At 43.6% G+C, this 20976-nt stretch overlaps 1 protein-coding gene across 1 annotated transcript in view; it reads left to right on the top strand.

Annotated features, from left to right (window-relative positions):
* adam19a (ADAM metallopeptidase domain 19a) overlaps positions 1-20976 on the top strand; it is a 158315-nt gene that overhangs the window by 75542 nt on the left and 61797 nt on the right. The window contains exon 11 of the mRNA XM_037681636.1: positions 947-1024. Within this exon, the coding sequence (XP_037537564.1) occupies positions 947-1024 (78 nt within the window). The remainder of the gene's footprint in view (positions 1-946; positions 1025-20976) is intronic.

Genomic DNA, 20976 nt, shown 5'->3' with positions numbered 1-20976 from the left:
GAAGCAGAACACCAACTGAAATGAGCTCAAGCAGAGCAGCAGCTGAAACGAGCTGAAACAGAACAACAGCTGAAATTAGCTGAAGCAGAACAACAGCTGAAATGAGCTGAAGCAGAACAACAACTGAAATGAGCTCAAGCAGAGCAGCAGCTCAAACGAGCTGAAACAGAACAACAGCTGAAATTAGCTCAAGCAGAACAACAGCTGAAATGAGCTGAAGCAGAGCAGCAGCTGAAATTAGCTGAAGCAGAACAACAGCTGTAATGAGCTGAAGCAGAACAACAACTGAAATGAGCTGAAGCAGAGCAGCAGCTGAAAGGAGCTGAAACAGAACTACATCTGAAATTAGCTGAAGCAGAACAACAGCTGAAATGAGCTGAAGCAGAGCAGAAGCTGAAAGGAGCTGAAACAGAACAACAGCTGAAATTAGCTGAAACAGAACAACAGCTGAAATGAGCTGAAGCAGAACAACAGCTGAAATGAACTGTAAAAGGTTGTAAACAGCTTAAAGGGTATAAAGGACTTGAAGAGAGCTTCATTCATGTTCAACGAGGAAAACAGGTCAGACAAAGCTTAAACTGCAAAATACCAAAAGTCACAGCAGAAATGTGCTGCATGAGCCAAACGGTTTGATTGTTGAAACAGAACAAAAACTGAGGAATGGGTTACGAGCTGAAAAGTGTACAGAAGCTAAAATGATCTTAGTGAGAATGATTCAGAAACATTCACTCAATAAAAGAGTTGCTTATTATTTGTTTTAAAAAGTCATAACAGCCTAAAAGACACCAGTTTGGGTTCTAAAAGCAAAAGTAATGATGTAAATGATGCTTTTAGCTAAATGCCCTCAGGCTGAGTTTGTCCAGAACCCGACGGGCTCCAGCAGGAGGCTGATCAAAGTCTGTGGACCTTTGCCTCACCACTGATCTTCCTGCTTGTGTCCTTCCAGGTGTGCAGAGACCGCAGATGCCAAAATGCCTCTTTCACCGAGCTGGAGACTTGCATCGCAAACTGTCACGGCCATGGGGTACGCACGTGCACGTACACACAGTATCCTGCTGCAGAGCTAACTCACTTAGCTTCCAGGCAGTTTCCTAATCTTATTGTCACACTGTGTCCTTGGGCTAAGGGAGCGTTTTGCAGCAATTCACAAAGTCTGTTAAATGCTGGAAAATAAATGGCTGGAATACAACGGCAGCCGAAATGATGAAGTATTCAGCAGAGCGGTACAAGCAGGCTCCTGGCAGATAAGGAGGAGGCATACATAGTTTATGAGTCAGTAACCAGGCTTTGGAGAGGAATGGTCTGAGTTAAAACGCTCATCAGTTCAACAGAAACAAAGAAGTTTGAGTATTTGACCTAGAAACATCATCCTATTAATAATCCTCTTCAAAGGAAAGTTCATCCAACACCGCATGCTGCTAATCCATAACATCAGTAGTTTTATCACTTATTGCTAACACGCTAAACATTTGTTAAATAGTATCTATGTTAGGGAATTTTTGGTCAAAGTTTATGGATGTTTTCAACTACTATGGCTGAGAATGTTAACTCTGCCCATGAACCATATGTTTGGGTTAGTAGATGCTGGGTGAGGAGCTGGGTGAGGCTGCATGCAGCTGTCCCTCCAAGGACACCTCTGAGTCTGTGAGCCTGGCTGAACTGATAAGAGTATAAAAACAACTTCACACACTGCCCATGACAGATTCTTATGACTGCTCTTCATGTGTACTTCCTGTATATCTGTGTAACCTGTCCTCAAAGTCTGACCTTGCAAGTAAAATACCAGTTAAAAATCTTCTGCTGTGGAGTGTGGCTCCTACTGAGTAAGTGAGATAAGGCGAGAACGTTTTTCTCCAACAATCTATGAAGAAATATAAAATAAAATGTAGGGCTCCAGTAACCCTCAACACATGTTAATGTGTTGTAATATAAGTTTTTTTTACAACTAACTCAATTTGCCTATTAAATTTAACAAATTAAAAGCCCAGTTTTGTAAGATTGGGACATTGTGTCCCAACTTGAAAAAGAACTCAATCATTTGCAAATATGAAAAAACACATTTTAATTTTAATGGAACATAGTGCACTTATCAAATATTGAAGCTATGAATTTGTACAGTTTTTATACGCCTGTCAAAATGCACATTATTTTTAGTACAGTCTTTGTCTGTTTCTATGTCCGTAAATCGTCTCTTGTCCCGCCTGTAACTTCTGATCCGCTCAAAATAATTTATTGAAACTTCATACTCATCACTCAGTGCTGCGTAAGGTTTTCATCGCACCAGCTCCATGGTCAAGGTCGCAAATCAAGATCATCGTTACACAATTTCTTTTCTTGTCTGAGCCGTTGTTATAGATTACTGTATAATATTTTGTTGACAGGCGTATTCTTGTTCTTCTTTAGGAAAAAAAATAAAAATTTGAATTTGATGGCAGCAATATATTGCAAAAAGATTTGGACAGAGTTATGTTTGGCCACTGTGAAATATCCCCTCTTTTAACAACAGTCTGTAACACTGTGAAGATACGCTGTTGTCATGGAAACAGGCCATGTTTTAACATTGTCCTGCTGAAATAAGCAAGGCCTTCCCTAAAAGACATCTGGATAGGAACAGAGGTTGTTCTAAAATCTGCAGATACTTTTCTAGATCGCTGTTGTCGTTTCAGATGTGTAGGCTTTGCATGCCATAGGCACTAATGCACCCCCATACCATCAGAGAGGCACATTTAACAGTCTGGATTATCTTTCTGCTTTTGTAGGATGTGGCATCTGTAGTTCTGGATGGTGGTCACATTCTTCTTCTTTGTCTGATAGAGTTTTAAGCAGCATCTGTGGATGAACTGTGTTTACAGACAGTGATCTGTGGAAGTGTTCCTGAGACCAGAACAGAACCAGACCTGGTTTTAATCTAGTAGCCCCTGAGGGCCTGAAGGTCACGAACATCCAATACTGACTTTCAGCCTCGACCTTGGAGCTCAGAGATTTTCCACAGATTCTTCTAATCTGTTGACCTTTTACACAACTTTACACACTACTTTAAAAAATTATAGTAAAAACACATGTACATTTTTAATGTAATTCATTTTTGTTTTTCAATCAATTTATCCTAACATAATGACTTTTTACAATAATTTTACTAGTAATTGAAACCTTACTGCAATTTCTGGACTATAGAGCGCACCCGAATATAAGCCGCACACACTAACTTAAAGAATAAATAAACTATTTTGTACATATATAGGCCGTGCTTGTGTAAAGCCGCAGGTGTTCAGGTTGTAACGTGAGATATTTACACCAAAATATTTTTTAAATTTTAATTAAATACGTACATACACATACAACATACACAAAAACGTACAGTAAATGTTTAATCAATGCTTTTAACACGGCTGGTTAAAAAATAAAAAAAAAAACAGTATCTTACCAGGAAAAAAAAAGTCACCGATCACGATCTTCATCTTCCTCCTGTGCACTAAAATTACCAAAGTCTTCGTCAGTGTCAGAATTGAACAGCCCCAGAAGAACTTCATCAGACGTCCTCAGTCTCTCTTTCATTGTAGAAAATATACTGTAGTCTTAAGTCATTGATCGCCCTCTTCATACTCCTCCTGCTGCAAGCTTGTGCTCTGCAGAGCAAAAGTTGCTCTGTGCATGGGGGGATCCGCGCCCCCCCCCCCTTCATTGGTCTACTGTGACCTATTAGGTAATTCCATTGGTCAGATTTTTTTTTACCTTTATTTATACAGGTAGTTTCATTGAGTCATAAGAACACCCCCCACACCCAAAAAGGAGACATGTATTGGGCAGCTATATGAGCATCTGGGTGTGACAAAGTTAAATGTTTTTGGCTGCAAGAAACTCATTAGCCTGTCCAACAAAAAATAAATAAAAAATCCATAAATTAGCCACAGCATTGTATAAGCTGCAGTGGAAAAAGCCAAGTAGGTATCTCTGCAGACAAATACGGAAGGCATATCTGGAGGGCTACGTCTGATTGGATGGACATAAACAAGGCGTTAATGGCAGATTGTGTTAAATGTCTGTGGTGTTAACCGGTTTGACATTAGCGACGTCCCTGGTTCCACATTGGCGGCGTCTCCATAACTTCTCTTTCCACCTCTCTTAACACAGAACTTCCGGTTGCATTTCAAAATAAGAGCAACATAAATGGGTAGTGTGGAGAGCTAAATGTTTTTTTTTTTAATAGCCATTACATTAAAAAAACAAAATCAGTTTTGGTTGTTGAATAATGTGAAAATAGTTACAATCAATTCATAAATAAAGAAAAATAAAGTAACCAAAATAATAATGATACTTAAACTGGCTTTGGGACAAAGGATGTTTCCTTTAACTTCACATTTTCTTGTTCAACCTTCAGATGAGTGATGGTCAGTTTCTGTAAGATTTCTGTAACTGGACCAGGTATTTCTGTTTACTGGTTAACTTCCTCAGCTGTCTCACATTTTAAGGGGCAATCCTACTCCATGTTTCAGCTCCTTTCATAGATCAGATCTCATAGAAGAACATCTAAAGCGAAAATTTTGTTTTGAGCTTTTGTTTTGGGCCATTATCTCATTACAGGACTCATGATCTTTAATTGAGACCAGATTTTTTTGACAAAGAGGAGCAGGTTTCGGTTCAGATGCTTCATATTTCATTGTACCCAGACCACACTCAAGCCAACCTGTGTCAGGTGCAGCTACAATCAAGAACAAAAGAGAATCTTCTTGTGTTTGACAGTAGATATAACACTGATTCTTATAAACCTTCAGTTTTAAAAAAGAGTCAGAGTCAGAGTCAGAGTCAGAGTTTCTTTATTGTCATTCGCACCTCATGTGGTACATGTGGTGGAGCGAAATTATGTACGCAGGGTCCCAGTTACATCCAACAATAAAATGTATAAGAAAAACAGTAATGACATCTAAGATATGAACTAAGAAAAACATCAACTAAATATACACTAAGCACTCATAACATAAAACATTGAACATCAGCACAAACATGAACATGAGTCTGTGAGCAGATGTGCACGCATGAACACATCAACATTGAAACAGATCAGCAGCAACATGAAACAGATCAGCAGCAACATGATATGGTTTTTCACAGTGATTATTCTAGTTAGAGATTCATGAGTCTAACAGCCTCAGGGTAGAAGCTGTTCCTCAGTCTAGTGGTTCTACACTTAATGCTCCTTAACCTCCTTCCTGAGGGGAGTGGGGCAAAAAGTGTGTGTGCTGGGTGGGTGGGGTCTTTCATGATGCAGGTGGCCCTCTTCCTGCATCTGGAGGTGTAGATGTCTGTGATGGTGGGGAGACTGATTCCAACAGATTTCTGTGCAGCCTTCACCACTCTCTGCAAAGCTTTTCTTTCTGAAGCTGTGCAGCCTCCATGCCACACATTGATGCTGGAGCACAGGATGCTCTCCACTGCACACCTGTAGAAGGAGGTGAGGACTGAGCTTCCCAGACCAGCTCGCCTCAGCCGTCTGAGGAAGTAGAGTCTCTGATGAGCTTTCTTGATCAGGCTGGTGGTGTTGTTGCTCCAGCTGAGGTTGTTGTTCATGTGTACACCCAAGTACTTGTAGCTGGAGACCACTTCCACCGCAGATCCTGCGGTGCAGATTATCTGCACCGCAGATAAAAGAGCTGATGTAACTTACCTAAAGAGCAGCAAATACAGCTAGCCAATCAGTGTTTGCCCTCTAGAAACGCCTATTCTCCAGAAACGCCCACTTTTGGCCTGCAGAGAACCCCTTCTCAAAAAAGCAGCAGCTTATAGTCCTTAAATTACGGTAATTGTAGCTCGTTTGTTTGTGTTTAGAATCAAACTTTCTTGAATCAGAGCATTTAAAGCAGATCCAGCTGAAATCCCCCTCAGAAGTCTTGGAGTCCCTATTTGCTTCATAGACTGAACTGTGTATGCGATAAGAGAGTTTACCGTGGACCGAGCTCGTTTTTGACCAGGATTTGAAATATTCTGAGAAAGAAACAGAAGATTAGATGTATTTTCTTTCGTTGCTTTGTTTCTCTCACTGCTTTGTTGTTTTATGCCGTTTGTCCTCTTTTTTGTTCCCTCCACTCATTTTAGCAAAAGATGGAAACAATTTGAAGTCAGATATATTTTAGTGTTTTTCTTTTCCTGGTATAAAGATGCATTTTTAATCTAGTATTTTATTTCAACCCCAAGCTCAAGTGTGTCAATAAAAGAGCAATAATGAGCAGAAGCTTGCTTAGGAGTGCACTGCTCATTTGCATCTTGCAAGATCTTTACTGAAACGTGTACAAAAACATATCAGACTTAGCTGGCTGAAGGTTATTAAAATTATCCCCTATATTACTGGGCCTTAAGAATCTAAAACTGATGAGGGATAAGAATCAGCAAACAACAGAGCACCATCAGCATTTAGTTGTGTCGGCAAAGTGCTGATGGAGAAAATGTGTTTTTTAATTATTAGAAGCACGAGTACATCTTGATAGAGTTGGAGCATGACAGCATTCTGCTTCCTTATGTGGGTAAGGCTAATTAGATGTCTGTCACAAGACGTGCCCACACTATACCCTCACCACAGATCCTAAAGACGATTCTTTGATTGTCACAACGTTCTTATTTTTAGCATGGGTCAAACCATACAATAATATTGAGTTAGTCTTGAATGTTTTTAAGTGCAAAATTGCATGAGTAATACATTTTCAAAAACTGATGTTAAAAACAAAACCACATTTGCTAAATTCATTCAGAGTAATGCAGCTTTACAGCACATCTTGTTTCACTGCCAATGATGTAATACATTAAAGGTAACATATTTTTTGCCCTATAAGTCGCGTTTTTTTTTTTGTTTTTTTTGCATAATCTACATGCCCTGCGACTTATACGATGAAGCAACGTATCTATGGATTTTTGCCCATATTTATAAACCAATTTTTGGCTGAGATATGACCATTGTCATTCATTCTGACTAAAAATATTGAACACTACCATTTTCAGCCGCTAGATGGCACTCGAGTAGTGTGGCATGCCGTTGTGTCATGTAATAGGCAAAAATGACTATTAATGACACAGTCAGCTTGCCATAGACTGCCACCTTTGTTCTGCTCACTTGTAACAATCGTCAAATCAACTTCATTTCTCTGCGCCACCCTGGCAAAATTCAGTTAATTTGACAATTGAAGTGCATTTATTAAGTAAAAGTTCTACTGAGACACACCTTTACTATAATGTCGAGCAAACAAATAATTGTTTTAGGTGCTTATCTTGTTAAATTTCATAGAAATGTGCAGCAATTCATCCCTCTGCGCCTGCCCACTTCCGCAAATTGGCTTTTGAAATACAGCTGATTTGACCGTCAAAGTGCATTTATTAAGGAAAAGTTAGACAGAGACACGCCTTTACTATAATTTCGAGAAAACAAATAATTGTTTTTATGTGTTAATCTTGTTAAATTCTTGTTAAAGTCCTCCCGTGCATGCTCCCACAGCCAATCGATTTTTGGCACAACACTGGCCCACATTTCCGGGTTCGGCCCACATTTCCGGGTTGTCAGCGGTGACACGTCAGTGGTGACACGTCAACGGTGACACGTCAGCGGTGACACGTCAGCGGTGACGCATCATAGATGCGACGTATTTGGCGAAGCGACATATTTATGGATTTTTACACTTTATTAGACATATTTAGACTGATACAACTTATAGGGCCGTGCGACGCGTACGGCGGAAAATATGGTACATGATCACCTAAAACCAATATAACCTAGACTGAGTCAGCCCTCAATCATGATCCAGCTGTCCATTTATTTTCATCTGCTTATCTGTGGTTTGTCATTGAGTCAACACATCCAAGATGGAAACCCTGACATCTCTCTCCCCAGCAACACTCCCCAGAAGTTCCCAGGCCAGTATAATCCTTCTGGTGAGTTCCGAGTCCTCCCATGGAGCTCCTTTCATTAGGATGTGCCCAGAACATCCACAGAGGAACATAAGTAGAAGGCATAATAATTAGATGCTCTTTTGAGCCAGAAATGCAGCACCTCTTCTACAAACTCCTCCTGGATGACAGGACTTTGCATCCCTTTGGCTAAATTGAATCCAGCATCTTTACAGAGAAGGCAGTTCCACACACAAATCAAGCACAGTGACTTTGTGCAACTCCACAGCTGATTATCGTGTTCCCATTTAGTGCAGATCCACTCATGCTAAAAAGATCTTACAGAAGACTTTTCCAGGCTCAACGAAGCCTTACGCATCAGAACAGGGACATTTCGCCCCACTCCAACAAGCTACCTATCCACACTCACTGGTATTGCTCTAACTGCAACACAAAGAGAAACAGCCAATAAAATGGACAAAAGGAAAGGGAAAAATGAGCCATGGCACACACTATATGCCCATACGTCAGCCCTGGTAAAGATAACACCCTGGAAATACAGAATAAACCAGTGGCAGCTGCTTAATAGGGGGTGCTAGGGCGCCGCCTCATCATTCACACCACTCATCATATTACATTGAAGACTGTAAAAATAAATGAATTAAAAATGAAATAATAAAATAAAATTATTTTGAAATATACGTTTTTTTTTTTAGTTGTGTAAGATAAATATTTTATACTTAATGATGAGTTAAGTTGTTTCGTTCAAAAACATTGTCTCTGACTGATGACGTATTTTCGCCCTGGGGTGCAAGAATCTTTGCCCATAGACTCTTGTTAACATTTGTACATGCACTGTTAGCTCCTCTTCGTTGCAAGAGATAGGAAGATTCTGGGCGCACCATTCCAGCGTCCTGAATATCACGCACTATCATGGTTCCGGTCCCGCTGTCCCTGTACAGATTTATTTATTTATTTATTTTTATTTTGTTTGTTGTTTTTTTGTTGTTTTTTTTTTGTCCTGGAACAGATCATGCAGTGACACTCACAAACAGGCTATGTGTGAAGTATTATTTAGCTGTCAGACAGCAGAACATTTAAAAGAGGCGCAGCATTAATTTTGATCAGGCAGATAGTTGGAAGACCCGCTGCATTCGGTGCAGGGTTTGTTGATGCCGGCCGGGGTCCTGTGTAGAAAGGAGAGAGGAATGGAGCGGATCACCACCTCGAGTGACGTGGAAAATTCTAACGGCAGTAATCATTAATGTGCCTTATTTACTGTGTTTACACAGGAAAGGAATGAGTTAATAATGCGCGCAGACGTGAGCATGAGTGAGTGAACCGATGAGTCTATGATGCGTGAGTGTGTGTGGAATGTCTTGAACGTATATATTTTTGTAAATATCTATTTTGAAGTTATAGCACCCCCTGGTGGAAATTCTGCCAGCCGCCACTGGAATAAACCAATGGAAATGTTTGGAACAAACAACCACAGAGCACCCAGCAATCTTAAAACCCCAAGAAAAATTAACTAAAGGACGTAGTCTGCAGAGAAAATAATGGTGTGCTCTGAATCAGGCAAAAACCAGGGTCAGAGAAACCAAAACCAACGTGCTGGGAATGCAGCTTGTGAATATGTTCACCAAACCCAGAACATGGGCCATCTTTTTACTTTCTGTTCCTTAAGTCCAGTACATCAAACATGTTCAGAACTCTGTCAGGTAAAAAACAGATTAAAGACATTGTTGTCTTTCCAGTGAGACACAATTTGATGATGATGACAGAGAAGGCCAATTTCAGCCACTGGAGGTGGGTGGGTTTCATTTTTTTGGTCATGCTTCATAAATCATGACATTTGGTCATGATTTTCTCTTTCCTGTCCTCTCAAATTCAGCCAGTTGAAGCAGATGGTCACTTGTCCTGAGCCTGGTTCTGCTGGAGGTTTCTTCCTTTTAAAAAGGGAGTTTTTCTTTCCATTGTTGCATTTATGCTTGCTCAGGATGGGAGACTACTATTCTATGGTGCAGTTTAAAACACTCCAGCTAGAGATGTTTTGGGCACATTGAGGTTTAGTTTTGTGGAAAATTTTATAAATAAAGAATAACTTACCTAAATAATATCTTACCTCCTCACTTTGGAAAAATGGAGTTTAAAGGACTTTTGGGCCAAAGAATATTTTGACTATCTTAAAACAACTTTAATCTTCTAAATTTCATAGAGGTTCATGCAAATGCCATTATATAAACCTTTACAGAGCTGTTTGTTTTCTTTGAAAAGGTTATTTCAGCAAAATGTGTGATTTTACTGCAGGAGATTGAGTCCTAGGCTCCATCAAAATATATTTCTGCTGCTGTTTGTGGTTGCAAAACAAACAAACAACCACATAATTGCATGTACATAAACCTGTCATGCAAAACGTTGGTTACGTATTGTAACCCCAGATTCTATGAGTATAGGCGTAGCCCTTTAAGGCTGTCGCTGATGGGTTTATCCCGTTATGCGCAGCATAGGCACTGAAAAAATTTAGTCCACGCCCACCTGCTGTGTGGGCCCCACCCGGTCCGTATAAATTACGTTAAGAGCGGGAAATCGGCTCCCAAAATAGCTTTTTCTTCAGCCATTTAGGAGCCAGTGAGGCCCGACGCTTAAAGGGCTACGCCTATACTCATAGAATCTGGGGTTACAGTACGTAACCAACGTTCTATGTCGTATAGGCTTCGCCCTTTAAGGCTGTCGCTGATGGGTTAAGGGCGAAGCGGATGTGGTCCTCGCCTCACTGGGTCCATTCGAACACAGTATGAAGCGAAAGCTTGCCCAAAAAACGTCTTTTCACTCAGCTCCCCATGTGCATAACTACGCGTTGCGTAATTATGTGCCATGCACAGACGCATGTTGTGTAACTATGCGTTCTGACAAAACATGAACGACCCGGAAATTTTCAACAGGGAGAGGATGTTGAAAAGAAGAGGGGGGGGGGGGGCATGAACCAACTGGTTCATGGCTGAACAATATAAACAGATCAATAACAATGAACTGATTATTGATCAATGAACTGATTGGTAACAATAGTCATGAACTGATTAATGACAATAGAACCAAAATCACAGACACAACTTGTGACTGATAACAACATCTCACACTGTAATGCATGCAGACAGATGTGAGCTTAAACAGAGTTCCATGAAAAATAACAATATTCATTCTGTTAGAGCACTAAGGACAGAATGTGTCATGGAACGAGCCGTCACATCACGTAAATAAAAGCGAATGAATGAGCAGGGTGTTGACCACGCAGCCGCAGTGCAAATGTCCTGCATTGACATACCATTATGCAGAGCGGTCGAAGATGCGATACCCCTGGTCGAGTGTGCTTTGAGGTTGACAGGAGGCTCTAAATCTGATGCTTGTAGGCTTCAGAAATGGCCTCACACAGCCAGTGTGACAAGCGCTGGGTGGATAACGGGCGACCTGCAGATGCATCTCTATAATGCACAAACAAGTGTTGAGTTTGACGCATTACAGCTGTGCGCGCTATGTAACACGTCAACGCCCGCACCGGACAGAGAAGATGGAAAGATGCTTCTTCTTCTGATCTGTGGGGGGGAGGGAAAAACCCCTCCAACGATATCACTCTTGATTTAAAAGAGCTCGCGATGTTTTTAGGCATAAAAGCTGGGTTTGGTCTTAAATCAGCTGAACTATCATCAGCCTGAATTCTGAGACATGACGGAGCGTTAGAGAGGGCAGATAAATCACTTACCCTCTTAGCGGATGTTAAAGCCAGCAGCAGGGCTGTTTTAGGAGACAAGAATTTAAGTGAAACCTGATCCAGAGGCTCAAATGGAGCTTTGATCAGGGCTCGCAGGACCAGCGTTAAATCCCACTGTGGAGCAAGTGGGCGTGAAGCAGGCCTGCGTCTCTGTACGCCTTTTAGAAACCGCTTCATCAGCGGGTAATTAAAAGCTGTTCTGTCTCCGAACCCTTCGTGGCAGGAAGAGATGGCTGCAGCGTATGTTTTAATCGTGCTGAATGCCAACTTCCTATCCCTCAGCTGTTGTAGAAAAGACAACACGCCGCCTAATGGGCATGAGGTGGCCTCTACACCTTTCTCTGTACACCAGCGCTGAAAAGCCGTCCACTTTGATGTGTACAGAGCTGTGGTAGATGCAGCACGTGAATCCTGGATTGTGCGCACTACCTCCTGTGGGAGACCCATCCTCTCTAAGCGGGACCGCTCAGCGGCCAGACCCACAGGTGCTGGCCTATTTCTGGGTAACTCCTGACCGCTCCTCCTGTTTGAAGGAGAGCGTCCTCCCTCCATGGCAGTTTCCACGGGCGACCCGACAACAGACGTTGCAGGACTGGGAACCATGGTGCGTTCACGCGCTCGGGAGCCACCAGGAGAGCTGTCAATCCCTCCTCCTGAACTCGGTTCAGGAACCGTAAAATCAGAGGAGGTGGGGGAAACGCGTACAGAAGCGTTTTGGGCCATGGGCTGTGAACAAATGCATCCACTCCCAGCGGTGGATCGTCTCGCGGGCTCAGGGAAAACCATAGTTGACACTGAGCATTCTCTCGTGTCGCAAACAGGTCCACAGCTACTTTGCTAAACTTCTGCCACGTCTGAACCATCAGGTCTGGATGGAGGGTCCAGTCTGCGTGACGTGGGCCGCCCCTGGACATCACATCTGCCCCTCTGTTCAGAACACCGGGTATGTAAACTGCTCTGATGGAGAGCAGGTTTTGGTGAGCCCAACACAGTAGCTTTCGCGCAATGTGTAACATCTGGGTTGAACGCACACACCCCTGGCGGTTTATGTACGCAGCAGTCACCATGTTGTCTGTGTGAATCAACACATGTTGATTCTGTAGCACGGGAGCAAAGTGTTGAATCACATTCAGCACTGTGCGACACTACAAAACAATTATGTGGGCTGATGTGTGGTGGGGCCACAGCGCCCCTACTGCTTGAGATAGGCATGTCCCCCCCAGCCTGACAGCGACGCGTCCGTGAAGACTGACACGTGTGACGTGGGTCTGCTGACGGGAACTCCCTCTGACAGAACCAGAGTGTTTCCCCAGTGTCGGAGGTCTGCTCTCACGGAGGGAGGGACAGTGATCATCCGTCTCTTTTGTTTTACTGGATCCACACGCAGATGCGCAAACCACCCGTGGAGGCGTCTCATGTGTAACAAACCCAGCGGAACCACTGTGTGAGCTGATGACATCATTCCTAACAGCTTCATGACGGAGACAACTGTTACCACTCTGCCAGGTCTTACATGGCAGAGTTGACTTTTAAAAGTGTTGAATCTCGTTTGTGATAAACGAGCCTTCATGGTGGTTGAATTTAATTCCACTCCCAGATAAACAATTGTCTGGGCCGGGAAAATCAAGCTTTTCTTCCAATTTATGGCGAAGCCCAGATTTAACAGGTGAGATGTCAACACCTGAGCCTGCATCAACGCCTCCTGTCTGGAGTGTGACAGGAGCAGCAGATCATCCAGGTAAAACAAAACTCTCATCCCTGCTCTGTGTAACAGATGCAGGGCTGTCTCCACACACTGAGAACGTACGATGACCGGCAGCCCGTTGTACTGATACTTCATCCCCGGAAAGGAGAAAAAACGCAGGAATTTTCTGTGTTGGGATGATCGGTATGCGTTTCTCTGGATGTTGTACAACAGCTGTCTGGTTGTCAACATGTGAAAAACGGTCTGTCCATGATCACCTTGTTGAAAAAAACTGACAGATCCAAGATCGGTCTCATCCCTCCGGTCCGTTGGGCACCAGGAAGTAACGTGAGTAAAACCCTGTGTTTTCTCTCTGTTGGGGAACTCTGGAGATTACTTTTATCAGAAACACTTGGACTTCTGCATTTAGGGATGAGATTTGGTCTGATGATGACAGGACCGTTTTTATAACTCCTCCGAACGGAGGGGGTCGGGTTGCAAACTGTAACTTGTAACCATTTGCATAACACCCTGTCCATCCATCTGAACGGCGAGCATGTTTTAGCCACTCTACGTAACGTTTGTGGAGTGAACGTGCGTTTAAGTGATGTGTCACGTTTTGTACGGCTGTCAGCAGTCCGCCCCTCAACCGCCGTCATGCGACGCGGGAATGTTTTCTGCGTGACCCAAGGCAAGGCTTCCTCGAAAAAAGGCTCTGAACGCGCCCGTGCGCTGCATTCGGACCGCGGACCAACCTTCATGTACAGGTGGGCCAGTGTGTGCTGAGGCGAAGCGTGTGACAGCTGATGACGCCGTGGGGCTGCGTGTTTGACGTTGCTGTGCGAACGTTGAGAGGTGGAGGGCGTGACTTCATCTACGCCGTGCTGTTGGAGTGAAGGCTGCGAGCCCTGTGGGAGCACACGTTTTCTCTGGAGGGACACGCGCCGCTCTCGCTGGAGGGAGGCGGGACTCGTCACCGGGTTCGTTCAATCCTCGACAGGCAAACCGTAGAAGAGGCACACATGTTGAAGATGACGTCTGCTGCCTTACAGAGGGAGTTCTTTGTCTCCAAGGCAGGTCTGCGGCCTTCAGCCCCTTGGACATGCTATATGCTAGCAGCGCCACTTTGTTGCTAGCTGCGGCTGCCTGAAAGCACATTGATGGGATCGATTGGAGAGCGTGGTCACCGTCTAGTTCGTGTTTCTCCGGAGGGACGGGACGCTGCTCCGACCTGGACAGCTTTGCTCCGAAGCTTCCGCGAGGCTTGGCTCCAGGGGGGTTACCGAGAGATAGCCCCGCTCGGTGAACCCCTCCACTCTGGTGATGGGTGCGGACTGGGGACCGACTCCCCCAATCTACCAGGAAAGAACCCGTCTGTGGCCTCGCCCGTAGGACGTCCTGTTGGTAGCACGAGGCCATATGGCTCAAGACGGTGAGCCGGAATGGAGCCCAGTAAACAACCTTCCCGCCGAATCATCCGAACTGGCGGGAAAGGCGTAGGACGTAAAAAAGGGTCCTTTCATGTCAGCCTCCTCCTGGGTTACGCCGGGCAACCCCTGAGGGCGCCGTCGGCCAGGAGCGGTGTGATCGCCGATGCGAAAACGAGGTGGGATGGGGTGAGCATTCACTCAGCCCCCCTCCACCGACACTACGCTCCCCAGGAGGGAATGAGCAGCGGGGGCTGCAGCTGAGCACGCCTGTCCCGGAGGAACCATCCGATTCGCTCTGAGGGTCGGCGATAAGAGGAAAAAATACAAGATGGCGTTGTCCAGCGTGTAGTGACCCGTCACTGGGAAATATTCCTTGGCGCTTACCTTGGAATAGGACTGCTCGTCATCTTCTTCTCAGGGAGGAGAACTCACCGGACGACCGGAGGTCGACTGCCAAGCCAAGCATCCTTAACAAAGGTTGGTCATCTACACAATTTTCCTTCTTTGTTCTTCTGACAGTGCTATTTTAGCTCGCTGAAGAAAAAATGGGAGCAGATATCCCGCTCTTAACGTAATTTATACGGACCGGGTGGGGCCCACACAGCAGGTGGGCGTGGACTAAATTTTTTCAGTGCTTATGCTGCGCATAACGGGATAAACCCATCAGCGACAGCCTTAAAGGGCGAAGCCTATACGACATAGAACTGACAGCAGAGTAAACATTTAAATTGTTTTTGCAGGAACCACTCAAACTCTAGAGCTCTAGTTTTTAGGATAGCAGTAGTTGTTCTTGGACTTGACTATTTGAACTGCCCTTTAGCTCATGCGTCTTGTTTAACTCTACGCCTCCAATCTGAGGTCACTCTAAGAGCTATCTGTAACAGGTAAGATATTATTCTATATAACTTTTATATAGAACCCAAATTTAAAAATGTTCAAAATGTTTTTTTTTAAAGCAGCAATCTTTGCCTCTTCATAGGTCACGGAGAATATCTTACAAGAGTGTCAAATCAAGACCTGGGGGCCAAATATGGTCCCTGTTAACATCTTATCTGGCTCCCAAGATTATATAAACTTTTTTAAATTAAGGGAGTGTTTGGCGCAGAGGTTTGAGAAGGTGGGCTTGTGCCAGTTCAACTTCCCATACCGACAATGTTAAAATGTGGGTGAGAAAGATGAAGCACACACACCTGCCTCAACCCTCATTTGCCCCACTCTGGGCTCTTGAGCAAGGCCCTTAACCCCCACCATCTGCTCCCTAGATAGCAGCTCTCTGCTCCACACAGAGGGCTGTGGTGTCAGGAAGGACAACCGGCGTAAAAATAATCACAGAGTCTTCGTGCGAGTTAGTTCTCTGTGGTGACCCCTGAAGAAGGGAGCAGCTGAAAGAAAAGAAAGAAGATGATATTTTAAATGTAAAATACAGTACTTTTATTGCTCCTTGTTTTGCTTAAAAACTGAGCATCCTTTTTTTCAGTGTAGAATTCTTATGAAAGTTGACCAAATTAAACTTCAAGACAAACTTCTTTGAGTTTTTCAATAATCTTTGATTTTTACATGGAAACAGCAACAGAGAATGTCAAATGAGACAGATCACACTTTTACTGAGGAACTTGCCACGATCCAAAAGAAGTCAGGTTTGGCACAGCTGCGGTTGACATGATCTGTAGTTTGTGTAGAACCTACATACAGGCAGACACAGGAGACTCCAAGGTCAAATAAAGACAGCCTATTTATCCATGCATTCATTATTTTTACCCGCTTCTTCCTTTTTGTGTTGTGGGAGTCGCCGGTGCCCATGTCCAGCAGTCACTGTGCGAGAGGCGGGGGACACCCTGGACAAGTCGCAAGCCCATCACAGCAGTCTAATTATTTAAACAAAAAAAATAAATCAAAGCTGGCGAGGCAGCAAAACTTTGTGGAAGAATGGAGCGACGGAAGAACAGAACATGACAGGCTGGGAAGCACAATGCACGAACAAAGAGGAAACAGAGAGATGTTTGATTTATAGGGAGACTAACGAGACAGAGTGATGAACACCTATTGAGATTGAGATTGGAGGCAGGTGAGACAGGAGCTGAAAACAAGGAGGAAAACACTGGGAGTGCAGGAAACAATAATCTAAACAGAACAAAAGGGAGTTTTTCCTTTCCACTGTCTCGTTTGTACTTGCTCAGGATGGGAGGCTGCGATGAAATGAAGACTCAACGAGTCTGCTGTTTCCTTAGACAAACTTTACTAATTGGCTTTTCTATGTATGTGAATGTTTCTGTAAAATGCCCTGAGACAACTTTGTTGTGATTTGGCGCTATATAAATAAACTGAATTTAAGTGAACCAAATACAGATTCCCACAGTGCTAGTGTCAGGGGATTTATATCAAGGTTTATGGATGTTTTTAACTACTATGGCTGAGAATGTTAACGGCCCATGAACCATGTGTTGAGTTAAAGAGAGTTATTTTCTCGCTCAGAGAGCTGAATGAGGAGCTGATTTGATCATGTGTGTGCAGCTGGGTGGCCGAGGTCATCAGTGTCTGCCTGTGAGCTGATCAGCTTATAAAAACAATTCTCGCACGCCTCCCATGGCAGACTCTAGTGACTGGGCTCCATGTATGTAGAACTTCTGTACATCTGTGTAACCTGTGGTGAAAGTCTGTTTTTGCAAGTAAAACTGGTTAAAAATATTTTCATCTCCTCGAGTGTGGCTTTTTTGAGTAAGAAAACGAATAGAGGATATTTTTATCCAACAGGTAGCTTGATGTTCTGTTTTGTATAGGCTTCAGCCTTTAAGGCTATTGCTAATGGGTTTATCCCTTTGCGCGCAGCACTGAAAGCTTTAGTCTGTGCCCACCGGCTGTGTGGGCCCCACCCCTGGTCTATATAAATTATGGTGAGACCGGACAATCGGCTCCCATTTTTTTCCTCAGCTAGCAAGCACTGTCAGAAGAGTGAAGAAGAAGATGTCCAGCACCATCTGCCTGTATCCGTCCTGCCAGACTGGCTACATCATGAGCTTTGACCAGCACGACATATGCGAAGGATGCCTGGGTCCCCGCCACGCCAACCTTGCCACCTCCTGCCGTCCCTGTGAGCTCCTCCCTCCCGAGTAAAAGCAAGACGAGCAGCCTTGTTCAAGGCTAATGCCAAGGAGTGTTTTTCCATGGCGGGGCGGTACTCGCTGGACGACACCATCACTTTTTTTTAAACACAGAGCTGTGCAGTGAATCAGATGATTCCTCAGAAAAAGGCGATGCTAGCAGCAGCCTTGCTGCCTCCTCCCTCCTGGAGAGCGTGCTGATGAAAGAAGGACGGCCGAGTGGATGCTCAGCCACCTCGGGTCTTTCTATGTCGGCGACCACTTCGTTCCTAGCCGTCTCCTCTTGAAACTGCCCGGCATAATCCAGGAGGCTGCTGATACAAAGGGACTTTCCATCCCTCTCCTCCCTCCGCCTCGATTGGATGATCTGGTGAATCTGCCCTGGACTAGCCAGCCGCAGGGCCCACGGAGGAGGCAGCCGAAGAAATGACTCCTTGGGGGGAATGTGTGTGTTTTTGATTGTAGTGAACTAGGCCTCCGACCATAACCTGTCTCTGAAGACCTTCATGGGACAGGAACTGTTATTTCATTGATTTGAATCCAGAAATACAAATTAGCTCATCAAGAGACTGTTTAATTGTATCCTGAATTAATCAGTTGAAAGAACACTGTTCTTTTTGATAAAGTGTGTTTAGTTCATACCATTTCTAAATGTTGAAGTGAACCTCTCATTTTAAATCAACTGTGAAACAGTATTAATGATTTTTAAACCTCATTTAAATTAGAAATCAAGTTAAATGTCTATTTACAAAGTAATTATGCATTTTGATCTTCTGTCTGAATGAGGAGTAGTGATGTCGGTCGAAAGTCAGAGACAGACAGAGACAAGTTATTAGAACAAAGTGTCTTGTTTTTAAACCTAGCAGACGGTAAAAAAGAAGAAACTGGCACCTGCTTTCTCTCACTTCTTCAAAACATTTCTCTGTCTGTACTAAACGTTCCTAAACATTCCTGCTGTCTTTTTGACTTTTAATAACCCTCTGACATCACTGAAACACCCACCTGTTGGTTGTTTCAACCAATCAGGAAGTACTAAGTGACCGGAAGTGAGTACTCTTTAAAAGTCAACACTTCCTGGAACTATTCAGTCTTCCTAGAGTCTTCTCGAGTCTTCTTGAGTCTTCTCGGGTCTTCTGAGTCTTCAGTCTTCTTCAGTCTTCTTCAGTCTTTGACTGAAGTCTTCCTGAGAGTTTCTAAGGAACTTTCAGATATAATCAATAGCTGATGGATTTGACCGTGAGACGAGGGTCTGTCCATCCCAGCTGGAGTTACAGCGCCTCGCTGCGAACTCACCCAGGCATAATGCCTACAACTTCGAAGGAAGCTTGTTCTGTTTAACAGAGTAAATCACACGACTTCTGACAATGACCAGCCGCTTTAACTGGAGACGTTGGAAAGGTAGCATTGAAATGGACCCTGTACCGGAGCTGATTCATCTTCTGCAAAAGTAACGAGTCGTCATGCACGGTTTGAGCTGGTGTTGAAAGAAGTGTGCTAATTCTGGTCAACAAAACATACATCTTCCTTCATCCATCTAAATCCTCCTCTTTAAACCTCTAAATCTCTCCTCTTGTAAACCTCTTCGCCAGTAAATCAATCTAGATGCCTTCAGAAATGTTCTATTGTCTTGTTAGTAAAGCGTGCCAAGTTTTTATTAATCTGAACCAGATCAGCAAATCAATGTGTACATGTTTTGATGTTAAATTTTGATTCTGTTAAATAAATGACCGCATTTATTCTGATGGGTCAAAGAAAAATGGCGTCTCATGTCACTGATTAAACAATCCTCACAGTTATCTCAGTCACATGGCATTAATTTAACTCGAAAAAGAAAGAATCTGTTGTATTTAAATAATTAATATTCTTTGTGCTTGAACTAGCTTTAAGAATAATTAATTAGTAGTGAATCTACAGATAAGCTGTCTCCCTGCCTCACTACATGATGGTGTGTGTTTTTAAATAAAACAAAAACATCTCTCAGTGAGCAAAGTTTTATCTGATTCCAGCCTGACTGTCAGATCAACTAATCTCACAAAGGCCTCTCTTCACATGTTCCCCACACAGAACAAGCCGGTAACCTCTAAACAGTGTTTTAGGAGGCACCGCAGCTCGGTAAATCTCACAAAACACTCGTCTGTCATTTCAGCTAAAAATTATGTTGTTCAGCAGACCGAGTCCAGGAAAATCCCTCGCTCTCAGCCAGAGCCCTTTTTTTTTCCTGCTGTTTCTGTCCACTCACCGCCCAACGGGAGTAAACATGTTTCTCCACGGCAGCAGCATCCCCCTCCCCAAAACAGCGTCTCGTTCACATAAGCGCCCACGCCTCCTCTCAGTGCGCCCCAGCTCACCTCAGCTCTGTAGATGAACATATGCTGTATATATATTCATAAATTAAACGGATTCTTTCATTTTTCTGGACTGGATAATATTGTGCATTGAATAATTAAAAACGTAACGTGAGACGTTAATTTTCTTTGACCCATCAAATGAATGCGTCATTTATTTACAGAATCAAAGTTTAACATCACACATTTACATTAATTTGGCAAAATATGAAAATAACAACATGGCTAATTTTGCAAGCTGTACAATTTGATTAACCATACGGCGATGGTTGAAAACTTTACACAGACATTTCTAAAATATCTGGAATGATTTCTAGCAAAAAGAAGAGTTTAAAGATGGAAATTGAAGTTTAAGTTGAGAGAAAAAGATGGATGAGGGAAATGTGTGTCGGCATCAGAACGGCACTCTCCGGTGAGTTCCCAGCTTCTTCTCCTTAGGTGATATAAATCCACTCTTTTACCTGGAGATGTCGTCTCCACTGGTACGGAGTTCCATTTAACGCACCCTTTCAGCGTCTCCGTAGGAACAGCTGTGAATCGTCCGAAGTAGCGACGGTATTCCGTCCGACACAGGTTCATCTCTCGATGGACTCACAGGAGTGGAGTCCGTCAGAGTTCCACTCAGAGGTGGAAGATGTCATAATCCCCAAGACTCGAAGAGCTCTGGATCATGTCGGGATTTTCCCGTTTTCCCAGCACTGGAGCTGCAACGACTGAAGCCGGAGCCTGAAGCGACTGGTTTGAACTAGGAAGTACCGACATTTAAAGAGCTCTATTTCCGGTT

Source organism: Nematolebias whitei, chromosome 1, assembly GCF_014905685.2.
Source record: "Nematolebias whitei isolate Nwh7 chromosome 1, NemWhi1, whole genome shotgun sequence".
Lineage (NCBI taxonomy): Eukaryota > Metazoa > Chordata > Actinopteri > Cyprinodontiformes > Rivulidae > Nematolebias > Nematolebias whitei.
Note: the sequence above shows the minus strand (reverse complement) of the source record. Positions and strands in the feature narration are given on the sequence as shown.